Genomic DNA, 12,519 nt, shown 5'->3' on the forward strand with positions numbered 1-12,519 from the left:
TGGCCTCCATAGTCTTTGATTCAGTCCTGCCGATATACAACAGGAGAATATCTACGGAATACAGCAGATAGAACATAACACTTCTTTTCCGACAGACTCTGTATAAAATCAGAGGCATATAGGTAAAGTATTGGCCATAAACTTCTATGGGGGCCGTATTATAGATCCATACGAGCTCCGAGATGTAATACGGCTTCGTGCAGGTTTCCGAACAGATCATTAAAATTGGAAATAAACGCACATATGTTTTTCCAACACTAAAAATCACCTCAGGGAAGTGCAGGCGCTCAGTAATAGATCCACATAATTAAATACGTATACACGTATCCTAATGCCGTATAGTGATGGCACACAGGAAGAGGGTTAAACCATCTCCTCCCGCCTGGCACGACGTTACGAAAAAAAGGTGAAGCTGTTGGCAAGCATTTTTCAGAAAATAAGAGCCGGATTCATTTAGTTGTCACCCTGACCAACACGATCTGCCGCTCACTGGCCACTGGGGCATGAAATAAGATGCCAGAAAGACTTGTGTAGGGGTTAGATGAGCAATGTGTGTTGAAGGCCAAGAATCCAGGGCAGAAACTGGTGTTAATAAAGAGATGTCTTCATTTGGCAGCGCTGTCTGAATGTGGATGAGTATTTGGGCAGAGTGCGGGGGAGGGGGGAATACAGTCATAGGCTTCCTGCAATAGACTGAGAAAATCCGGTATCCGAAATCCCTATAGACATATACACAAGTTAGACGGCAGATGGAGAAAGTCAATTCGAAGAAAATTTCAATATGTTGAGTATATTTGTGAAGAGTAAATATAAATGATTCCTTTGTCTACTTCGGTCAGGTTTATCAGATTCTGAGAAAGCTGGGTCACAATTGCAATGTCTGCCTTTAAAGCTTTCGCACTGCTACCCCAGATAAACCTGCTTAGTTATGATTAACCTCCAAGTCCAGAATTATTGCATAATGAAAGATTTGCCTTTCAGGATTCTAAGAAAGCTGAGTGACAACTTGTGGTAAACTGCAATAGTTGTCAATCTTTCATACAGATAACTGAGAATTGAGGGTAAAATATTTAACGGGTTTGTCGGATTTGGAGAATCTTTTTTTTTATTTTTTTATTTTTTTTTACTAGAAGGGCCGTCCGACAATAAACTGATCACTAGATGTCTCTCACTTTGGACCCACAGCGATCAGCTGCACTCTGTGGAGGAACAGGACAGCAAGTGTTTAATTTCTCTGCAGCACCACCACAGGTGAAATGAAGCATTACACATGTCTCACTGAAAACTGGGGTGTGCGTGCGTGCGTGCGTGCGTGACAGATGTGTTAAGTCCTCCAAAGAGACGCTCTTTCCTCTAACAGATGAGGGTCCTGATATGGTATCTGAATATATATTTTAGGAGTGAGAATAAGGGTATGTGCACACACACTAATTACGTCCGTAATGGACGGACGTATTTCGGCCGCAAGTACCGGACCGAACACAGTGCAGGGAGCCGGGCTCCTAGCATTATACTTATGTACGATGCTAGGAGTCCCTGCCTCTCCGTGGAACTACTGTCCCGTACTGAAAACATGATTACAGTACGGGACAGTTGTCCTGCAGCGAGGCAGGGACTCCTAGCATCGTACATAAGTATGATGCTAGGAGCCCGGCTCCCTGCACTGTGTTCGGTCCGGTACTTGCGGCCGAAATACGTCCGTCCATTACGGACGTAATTAGTGTGTGTGCACATACCCTAAAACAGTTTCATGCTTATGGGGCTTTTGCAATAGGACGCTGCGGAATCTCAGAAAAGGCGAGAGGCAAGTGGAAAGAATTTAAAAATAATATAATGAAGTGAATGGATGTAGATATTTGTAATGCCTCAGCAGCAGATGTTCTATCTGCATTACAGACTCCTATTCATATTAACATCTGCAGAACATTCTACCCCTGGAGGAAGGAATATACTGCTGCAGAGGGGTGGGAGAAATTGTGGACAATGAACATGCAGCCACCAGATAATAATGCATTAACAACTGAACTGTAGGTCTATTGTTTTTGCAGTCTCTTACCTTTTAGTTGACCAGACCAATTTTATCCAAGAATGTGTATGAAGAGGACCATGGATTATAAGAACTATGGGACTATCCCAAATTCTACTGGAGGCTATATGTCAGCAGTAAGTTAAAACAGGGGGAAAAAAAATAATTAATATTTAAAGGGGTTTTCCCCATAAGGGATATTTATGACACATCCACAGGATATGTCATAAATGTCAGTTACATGCGGATCCCACCTCTGAGACCCGCACCTATCTCTAGAACGTGGCCCCCTAATTCCCGTTCTAGCTTTCTGTGATCACGCTGCCTCCCGGCCACTTACTGATGACATGGTCGGGAGTTACGGAAACTGCGTAACTCGTCGAGCTACGTGGTTTCCGTAGCTCCATTGGTAGTGAATGACAGCTACGGAAGCAGCGTAGCACGCGAGCTAAGCGGTTTCCGGAACTACTATTCAGTTCTATGGGAGTAATGAAAACAGCGTAGCTCAGCGAGTTACACTGTTTCCGTAACTCCCGACCATGTAATCAGGAAGTGGCCGGGAGGCAGCGTGAGCACAAAAAGCTAGAACGGGGATTAGGGGGCCACGTTCTAGAGATAGGGGTGGGACCCACATCTGACATTTAGGACAGATCCTGTGAATATGTCATAAATGTCCTTCATGGGAAAAGCCCTTTAAATTCAACACTGGACCTACACTGCCGATCAACTTAGTCCCCCACGATTCCTGATGTCATCAGAGTGCATGTGTTATCAACCACAGTGATGTCACCACTGCAAGCAGTATTTGGCTGCCACAGTCACGTGGCGATAGATGGCAACAAGTAGCGGGAAGTCCGGTGACCACGCAGTGTGACAAATCTGCAATAATAGAGGCGACCCTGGCTTTTTTAGATCACTTGGTCTGTATATTAGCAGCACTTTATAAGCTTGACTTTAATAAGTTGTAGATTTTCTATATAGGTCTGCGTCCATGGCAGGGGCGTAGCTGGGTAAGGGGGCTGGAGGGGCATGCGTCCAGTGCTCGGTGTAGGGGGCTCTCGTTGCACAGTGGAAGTGGCCTGTAACAATCTTTCCCCCGGGTAGAAGCCTAGCTTTATCCCTGGTCTGTGCACTGGACCATTATATTGCAGAGTCTAGTCTACTAGAACGATCGGTCTCTATATGTATATGTGGTCAAGCTGCCCAGGTTTACACATCACCTAAAACAAATTTACATACAGATGCAAATATGGTAAACGGCTGGCAGAGAGAGGTAGGTCATCGGGATAACAACAGTCCCTCTAATGTAAAGATCTAGTTATCCCAGCAGCCCGGACATTAATAACCATTAGTGTATAGGACGATAGGTGGAGGTGTCCATAGCAATCAATTAGGTCATTGCTTTCTATAAATCCGTCCCACTGTGTGCAACGGGATATAATCACTGTGCCCTTTAAATTAGTGCATCTATAGAAGTCAGACGTTTATTGGGGAGTAAATAAATGAGGAACGCACTATATGCAAATTACACACGTCAGTGCCCCCTCTCAGTCAGTCAGAGAAGCCAAGAGAGCAGCTCGGACTACCGGGGTCTCTATGAGGAGTAATGGGTCTGTAACAAGTAGAGTGTATAAATCCATCTACAAAATAAATGAGAATCGGTCATCTCTTTATATGAGGGTATCTATTAGCAGTGCCGGTACAAAATCCCCATCGAACCACACCCTGGACTTCCAATTGGGAGTTTTAAGTACAATATGTAAAGCAGTGACTCACACGGACCCTCTTCTTGGCAGCTTTGTCGGGTGGGTCAGGTATCGATCAGATGGAGGATATGAGCGGTTTTACATACAGCGCACACATGTAATCATTGTTTGACCCAGGATTCTGGGAGGTGCGATCAGTGGGTACAAGTAGATAAAACATATTAAAAAGGGAACCCGTCACCATCATTTCACCTGTTAAACCAGCAATACCTGGTAGAAGTGGGGGAAAAATAATTTTTGTGTAACCTATAATTATCTTCTAAGTGGTCTCTGCACCTTGAGGTGAGGAGAGTTCAAGAGGTGAAATGCTGGTGACTGGTTCCCCTCCCAGCCCACACCCCCATAACGACATCCAAACTGCATCCATTAACAGTGCCAGAAGGGTGTTTTTTTTTTTTATTCACACAACACAAAAAAAAAATCGGCCTGCAGTGGCCACAAGGGGGAGCTAACTGCATACATCCTTATACAGCTCCCCACTAAAAAGTCAAAAGGTAGCAATATAAATACATAAGGCAGCAGGCTCCCCCTAGTGGTGGCTTCCAACAGCCCGTCCAGGAGACTTGCCTGCTGAGTCCAGGAACAGTCATGCAGACAGTATGTGACACCTGGGCTTTGGCGGGTTCTTAATGGAGAGCAGGGAACAGAACATGAATTGGGCACTCCTGGAATAGACCGCACAGGAATATTATTTGCATGGAAAAGTTTTAGTGAACCATCGTAAAGGGCAAGCACACTTTTCTACGCGGGGACTCACCGATTGAGCACATCTAGCGTCCACACATTGTAATACACATGCTGCCCAAATTCAGTCCCTGAGATCTAATAAAGGAGACCGTGTTTGCTTACAATTCTGCACTGACGATCATGGCTGTAAGGACGAGCTACTTCCGTATAATAAGTGTCCCCTTATAGCGGTGAATCAGGACTGAAATGAGGCAGAAGTTGCAAATTTTAAGCAATAAATGTGCTCGGTCTAATTAGGCTATTGTAAGAAAAAGTGGACTCCCCCTTTAAATAGCATCTTTAAGTCCTGTTGACCGACAAAGCACATAAACGAATGACACACAGAATAATAAAGAAGTTCTGTACGGCTGAGTTCATCTTCTTTATATAAGTTTGTAAATGGACGTTCTTGAACAATGACATTTCGCTACATTCACCCAGAGATCACTTTACAGCAGCTTCATTCAGGTTTAAAACCAATGTAATACATGTCTAGCATACATTAATAATTATGGGTACCCTAAAACAAATATAAAAAAAGAGAAGACACAAGTCCATCGGGGAATGAATGGTGAAGATGACGTGGCGGTTTCCTGAATGGAAGAGCCGTGGCCTCTGCTTCCTGTAACCCCTCGGGACTAGGAGGCAGCCATTGTTCCACTTGGTCCTCCCGTATATAGAGAAGGCACGCAGCGGACGTGGTCACGCGCAGCTATTGGCTAATCTCCCTTGTCAGAAGGTGGAGGCGGTTGAGTGGTCACCTGGAGACTTTCCCAGCTATTCATACAGGTGTCCCCTCTAGGTGAGGGAGCAGAGGGTTTCTTCCAGGTTCTTTGCCCTCTTCCTTGCCCTCTGCTTTCAGCCATTCCATCTTCTGCTGGTGCTGCCGGATAGCTTCGACCACGCGGGCATCAATCATGGCTTCTGTCAACACACCATCTTCTGACGCATATGCTGCAGCCTAGAATATAGAATGTCAAAAGGTAATACAATCATAAGGGAAGCCGATAATAAAACATCAAAAAGAAGCCTTACAATTCTGGAAAGAACGGAACACCCATAGATTTAGTGCTGTAACTATAAACGCTGAGCATTATGTGAGAGGGGCGAGATTGGGAGGAAACCCATGAGAACCCGGTCAGAACATGCAAACTTCATGTAGATGTTGACCCATTTAGATCAAAATTGTATTCACATGTGGCGTAATTTTACACCACGGCCGCAGCGAGTCCGCCGCATAATCTGCCGCAGAACTGCTGCGTATTTCCCACTTTTCATTGCAGAAGTCCGGAATAAATTAAAAACATGTAAAACAAACCATGTAAAACAAACCAATTTTGCGGCGGGTTCACTGTGGCCATATCCGTGGAATAAAATTACGGCACATGTGTATTCAACCTTAACCGATTACCTACTTCCAACGCACAGATATTTCATTATGAATGTGCACTACCTCAACATGACCGGGGCACAGGAGCCGAGCCCGCGCCAGACTTGTCGGGTGCAGGATGTTCCAAACAGCTGCCATCTGCCCGGAATCAGAACTTAAATTCTGGCTATTTAATTCCTCAGAAGCCGTGGTCTGTAGCAACCACGGCATCTGAGTGGCTAGACAGAGGAAGGGGACTTCCGTTGTACCCCAATCGCATGGTGCCAATCGGTTGCCATAGAAGCCAGAGGACTTTTGAAGGCCTCAAGGTCTGCCACCAGTGCCCTACAATTAAGCCTTGAAAAAAGGCAAGGTTTAATAGTAGAGCACAGATAAGTATTGCAGTGTATTGCATGAGCGATCTAACGATCAGGCCTTCAAGGGGCGGAGCATGACTTCTAGCTTTGATGTTCGTTAAATCCCTGGTGTCATGCTCCGCCCCCTCAGGCCCTGCAGTAGGCATAACAAGTTTTCCCTGGAACGTTACTTTAACATTAAAAAGTGGATTTAAGGTTTAGCCAGTCAATTGTCAAATGCTTTCTTACAGGCACTCTGAGCTATTAGATTGTGTCCCTGGCAGGGCCTCCCATTTATTAGTGGAGAGTTGTTAAACCCCGCACAAATCAGCCTACAATTTGGGTCCCTGAAAACACACAGGACATCCCCTTTAAAACCAGGAATGCAAGGGCCAATTTGATATCACTGAAGTCCAGACAAGAGACATATGGCCCTTTAATCAGTATCTAACTGCAGCACATTCACTGAAATAACCGTCAGCGCAAGAAAACCAAGAGAAATCACTTGTACAAATGTCTCCTCACTTCATCATGTAAATGAGGGTGTCACAAGAGGATTCGGTGCCTGGTACTTGTCCTATTCCCCGTGAATCATTCAATGTCAAACACCCTTATTAAACATGGAAATAAAAGTGTCACGGTCCAGTCCTGCCCTCCGCAGCCAGACCAAAGAATTCAACTGTGGCTAAACGGAGAAACCAGAGCTAGAAAAGTATGGACCGCCCTCCCCGGCAACAGACCGGGTGATTTAAAAAGCTTTTTCCCCAAAAATCTTAACCTACGATATAAATACAGGGCGATTTATCCTACAAAATTGCAAATTTGAATAACCCATTTTATAGTTCGATCGGTTACTGGGAAAGTGTGGTGGCAAAAGATATAGCCACCATTACAGCTCTTGGAGGTTGTCACCCAGCTTTCCCAGACTCCTGAAGAGCAAATAAGCCTCGTCACGCAATGCTACATCTCTTGCACCACTGCTTAATGTGATAGCGCTGCCATTCAGGAGTCTGAAAAAGCTTGGTGACATACAATAGGAGAGCTTTTATTGCAGCCATATTGTCGTAGAAAGTGATAATCGGGACCTTGACCTTGTTTGGTTACTTCCAGTAAATAACAATCTATCCAGGGCATGTCGTAAAGCATCTTTTCGTATAACTCTGCATTGTGCCATTCCTCTTTTATTCCTCTTGGAAATGTACGAATAAATTGATAAGTGGGTGTCACCATTTTCCTAGTCAAAGGGGCGTATACTTACGCGCAGACACTGTGCTGACAATGTCAGAGTATGTAGATACACGCTCCGTTGACAAGGTGAATGGTACCGCCCAGTTGTTAATTTATTCATACATTTCCAAGAGTAACAACAGAGGAATGGCGCAAGATGCTCCAGAATTTTCATTTAATGGGGAAAACAAGTATTTACTAAAACAGACATGTCAGGAGGGGCGACAAGTCCTCTTCAATGCTACATTCATACATGCACATTGCATCCATCTTTTCCCGGTGGATATCCCGATCATTGCATTAGACTCTTTACAATATTGGAAGACGAAACCAAACTAATGCGTTTCTTCATACATATAGCAAATCCGGAAAAGATAAATATGGCCCATCAACATGCACCAATTTTCTGGCGGGTTTGCTGACACTTCCACTCTCCATGGGATATTTTTCGCTAATATGTCTCCTATTAACTCAACATCGCTCTTCCCTTCTCCGAATGTCAATGGTGCAGGGAAGGGGGGGGGGGGGCGGGCGACGACTTCTGCTGACTGTGCATTCAGCTTCGGGTCAGGAATGATATAGAAATGAAGTGACAAGTCTTCCCAAGCTGAAAATAGGTGTTTGTATCTAGTGTAGTACATCGATGTGATATGTGACAGTTCCCGGGCTGCATCCTCCTCACAATGGCGGCAGCAAGAACATGAAGAAAAAAAAAAAAAAGAAGGAGTAAGCAGCTAAAATAGGGTCAAGTGGCCTCATACTGCAACCAGGCACTGGGAAGGATCAGGTACAGTAAATGACATGTGGAGTTGCTGTTGACTACTCTACATTGGTACAGAGTCAGTGGCGCGCAACTTTTTAAACTAAGGCAGATAGGTCCTCCACCTCCAGAGCCACAGTCAAGCACAATTCATAGTAATGAGACACCAATAGGGCAATTTACATAGGGTTCCTACGGAGTTAAACCAGCGGGCACTAAGAGAGTCCGCTGTCCAACTGAATTAGATGGTGGGGTGAATGAGCTGAAGAAGAGCACCATCAGCAACGTTCCTCCAATTATAGGGCATCCAACCCAGCTGGACCATGGAAGTGGCTTACAGCACCGCCGAACAACTTATTATCATGGCTCTTTAGGGGCATCCTATAGATAGTCCAATTAAAAGTGAACCAATGACAATGAAATGTGGACTCTCGATTCATATTAAACACATTCATGAAATGATCTCAAACATTTACTAGAACTAAGGATCAGTCAGTATGTGGACAGGGTGATCAATGGCAAGAAGCAGAGATACGGGGCCAAGTCCAGTTCTATGGAGCAAAGAGTTGTGCCGAGAGCCTGTTCTATGCTCCGGTGATGCGACTCAATCATAGATCCTGGAGCCAAGTTTTAACGACACTATAAGGCGGCATGCACACGTTGCGTCATTTTTTTAAATGCCTTTTTTAGGTGCGGTTTTTACATTTTGATGCGGAAATGGGTGCAGTTTTTATCCTGCGGATTTTGGTGCGTTTTTTTAAAAATTAACAGACAATTCTCAGGAGGAAACGCAAGATGAATTGACACGCTGCAGATTTTAAAATACGCACGGCAAATCAATTTACGCGCGGAAAAATTCTGCAACGTGTAGATGAGATTACTTGAAATCTCATTTACTTTATTACGCTGCGGATTTACAAAAATATGCGTGGCAAATCCACACGTAATACGCATCACGTCACTGGACGCAGCGTTCCTGGTTTCATTGGTATACAATTATATCTGCGGCTGCCAACCACTAGGGAACCACCACATGGAGCTGCTCAACAGCCACATGCTTGGGGATCACTTTCACGGGTCGGACATGTTCTTCGGGTACTGTAAAAGTTTATACGGGCTCACTCCATAGGACGGCGAGTCCAGGATAAACAGAGCTGAGCGCAAGGCCTTATTCACACCAGTTTGTCTGATTTAGATCTGCAAAACCGGACCGATTTTTAAAGCATATGAATGCCCGTGTCATTTTCAGGTCATTCTTTTTGCAAGCACTTCCCGGTTTCACGTTTTTTTTTTTTGCGTTTCTTTAGCAACTGATCTGTGATAAGCGGACAGCGCGCGGATGTCGTCACAAAGATCCTGAATGGGTTAATGACGGAATGAGAAGTTCGGCAGGCAGTTAAAGTGAACACATGCTCCGGCTAATGATGCCCCATTTCTATTCATGAATGCCGGGGAAGTTGGAGTATTCACATTCGGCAGCAATTCAGTGTACGCAGTTTGACTTCGGCAGCTGGTAGGTGAAAGGCCCATCCTCCCACAAATGGCTTTCTTGAGGGATTTTCCAGAGCAGCGGCCGTGTAATGTAGATTAACTGGAAAGGGAGAGTTCTCCCTCCTCTCATCTCCAGCTGAAGGTCATAGGAACGAGGAGATGCATTCAAGGAACACGAGAACACCTAACACGGGGTGGTTAAATAGGGAGTCCAGCGGATCCAGGGGTCACGGGAACAGACCGTGGACTCCACCGCCCAGTTAATACTTGCAATGAACCATAGGTTGCCAACAGATCTGGTTGAAAGTATGGACGTGGCATCTGCTGAGTCAATGTTTCATGCAGAAAGGACACTGGGGACCTATGGATACCTTAAGTACCTGCGTTGGGAGAATTCCTGGCGCATACGCCGTAGAGAAAAAACGTAATGGATGGCTAGGCTACATGCATGTTTATCACAAGCGTCTAGTTACCTGTATTAATCAGGGGCTTTATTAAACTTTCACCTCTGAGCTCACAAAGTAGCTGCACCCCCTGATAACGAATAGTGGAATGAATGCATAATCTACCACAACCAAACCAGATTTTTCTCGATATCTGAACAAAACAAGGTAATTCAAGTGAGCCGGCTCTACAGACGTCTTCATATCTACATAGAACATAAACTGTGCTTTGAATCTCAATAATTAATTGTGCGTTTAAAAATTAAATCGCCATTAAACATTTACAAATGACAACAAGAAGAGCTTGAAGGCGTCTATTATATAGACATAATTGCATGTTTTTATTTCAAATCAAACAGAATCTGCAGCCGGTGGCCATTATAATGGCAAGCTTTAAAGCATTGTCTAACGCAGGGGTCCTCAACGGTTGGACCATGGACGTCAGTTGCCCGGACCACTGGTGTCGCCAGGCGGATCCCCTGGCGTCTACCACATTCAATTGTATCTGCGTCCTCAGGAAGCTATCAGCACCTTGCTCCGCCATTCACTAGGCTACAAGCGATGGAAGGCCTGCAGCCTATAAGATGCTGGGGTAGGTTCCCTGCGAAGGCCGGCGCGATGATGTCACTGCATCATGCCGGCCTGCGAATGGGTCCCGTCTTGGTGTCTTATAAGCTGCCGGCCTAACATGGCTTAGTAGGCTGTGCAGCTCCATTCGTCGCAGGAATGAGGCTAGCCGAGAACAAGTTTTTTTATTTGTTTGGGGGGCACTAACTTCAGGGGGAAGTATAGGGCGCTATCTACAAGGGGCATTGTGTGGCATTGTCTTCAGGGGGCACTGTGTGGCAACGATCTACAAATGGCCACTGTGTGTGGCACCATCTACATGAGGAACTGAATGGCACTCTCTACAAGGGCAGTGGCAGATTAGTCTCGGATTTCTGCTGCAGATCCAAGGACCTATGGCAAATCCGACCTGTATGAATATAGTCTTACTATTGATGTTCAGCAGACCCAGGTAAATGAACCTTTACTAAAAATAGTTGAGTACCCCCGGTCTAAGAAGTTAGTGGTCAGCAGCATGATGAGAGGATGGTATAAAAATCGGATACAGAAAAGCACAAATCATCGAGAGACCTATTAAATATCAAAGAACATGTACTGTAACCCACACCCGGTATTATTAGGGATCCTCACCATGGTGCGGTGCCTCAGTGGGCAACAAGGTGGCATACTAGTCATTGCTGGCAGAGACGTGCAAGAAAAGTGCAAAAAAAAAAAAAAAAAAAAGCAAACACAAACGACACCGGGACGAACCAGGTCTATTAAAAAAGGGCATCGCAGTTCGAGGGTTGGACTTTTGAGGTTTGTGCCTGATGGATGAGCCAGTCAGACCCTAAAACATGCTGCCTTTTCAGCACACTTCATTGTTAGCCTGGACTCGAACATCTGAACTACGATTGTATGTTCTCCCTCATGTCCAAGGTTCCTCACACTCCAATTCATGCTCATAGGTCAATAGGCTTCCCATAAGATTTACCATTTTTGATCTAAAATTGAACAGCATTCGGTTTTATTTGGGGCAAAGAAAAATATAGATACAATCTGTATAACGGCCATCATAGCGCTGCATACAGGGGCAGTTATATTGTGAAATACCCATGAGTGTATTTTCTATTCAGTGTTGCTTTGGCTACGTGGCCCCAACACAATGCAGAGATATTCATTTGGAATCGGCAACGTTCCAGAATATTCCACATTCAAACTATTCTCCAATGTTAAAGGCAATCCCTAAAAAAAATTAATTTCAACTTTTTGGACAATTTCTTGGAAATGTAATGGTACGGCAGTCAAGAATGCACGCTGCGCTCCATTCAAAATCTATAGGAAGTGCGGAAACAGCCAAGTACATCGCTCTGCTATTCCGGTCAGTTCCATAGACCTAAAATGGAAAGGCAGGCGAGTGCTCGACCGCCGCTTCATACAACCTCTTTCTCACAGTGAGGAGGATCTGGTGGTTTGGGACGCTCATTCCCACGATCGTTGGGGGTCTCAGAGGTGGGGCACCTAGTGATCAGACAATTCACCTATCCCGTGCATAGGTAATAATGGTTGATTCTGGACAACCCCTTTAAAGGCGGACAACGTGGCTCCCATGAAAAACTTCCCAATTCTGCAGGGTATGGGAGAAGGGGGATGTGTAATGGAATAACTAGGAAGTGTTTCTCTTCAGGAGTAAGGTAAACGTGGGTAAAAAAAAAACAACATATGGCAATCATACTGGCAGCCATATTGATGGTCACCCGGCTTTCTATAATGGTTATATCCTTGGAACAAGTACTTTCTTCCTGGAAA

The 12,519-nt window shown here is 44.9% G+C and overlaps 1 protein-coding gene across 2 annotated transcripts in view; it reads right to left on the bottom strand.

Annotated features, from left to right (window-relative positions):
• Positions 1-4,887: 4,887 nt before the first annotated feature.
• Positions 4,888-12,519, bottom strand: part of LOC142661905 (ATPase family AAA domain-containing protein 3-B) — a 61,007-nt gene continuing 53,375 nt past the window's right edge. Inside the window, exon 16 of one of the 2 annotated variants that reach the window (XM_075839608.1) lies at positions 4,888-5,479. In XM_075839608.1, coding sequence (XP_075695723.1) covers positions 5,300-5,479 — 180 coding nt within the window. In that variant the 3' untranslated portion in view covers positions 4,888-5,299. The remainder of the gene's footprint in view (positions 5,480-12,519) is intronic. The other variant, XM_075839609.1, reaches the window with a different exon arrangement.

Source organism: Rhinoderma darwinii, chromosome 10, assembly GCF_050947455.1.
Source record: "Rhinoderma darwinii isolate aRhiDar2 chromosome 10, aRhiDar2.hap1, whole genome shotgun sequence".
Taxonomy (NCBI): Eukaryota; Metazoa; Chordata; class Amphibia; order Anura; family Rhinodermatidae; genus Rhinoderma; species Rhinoderma darwinii.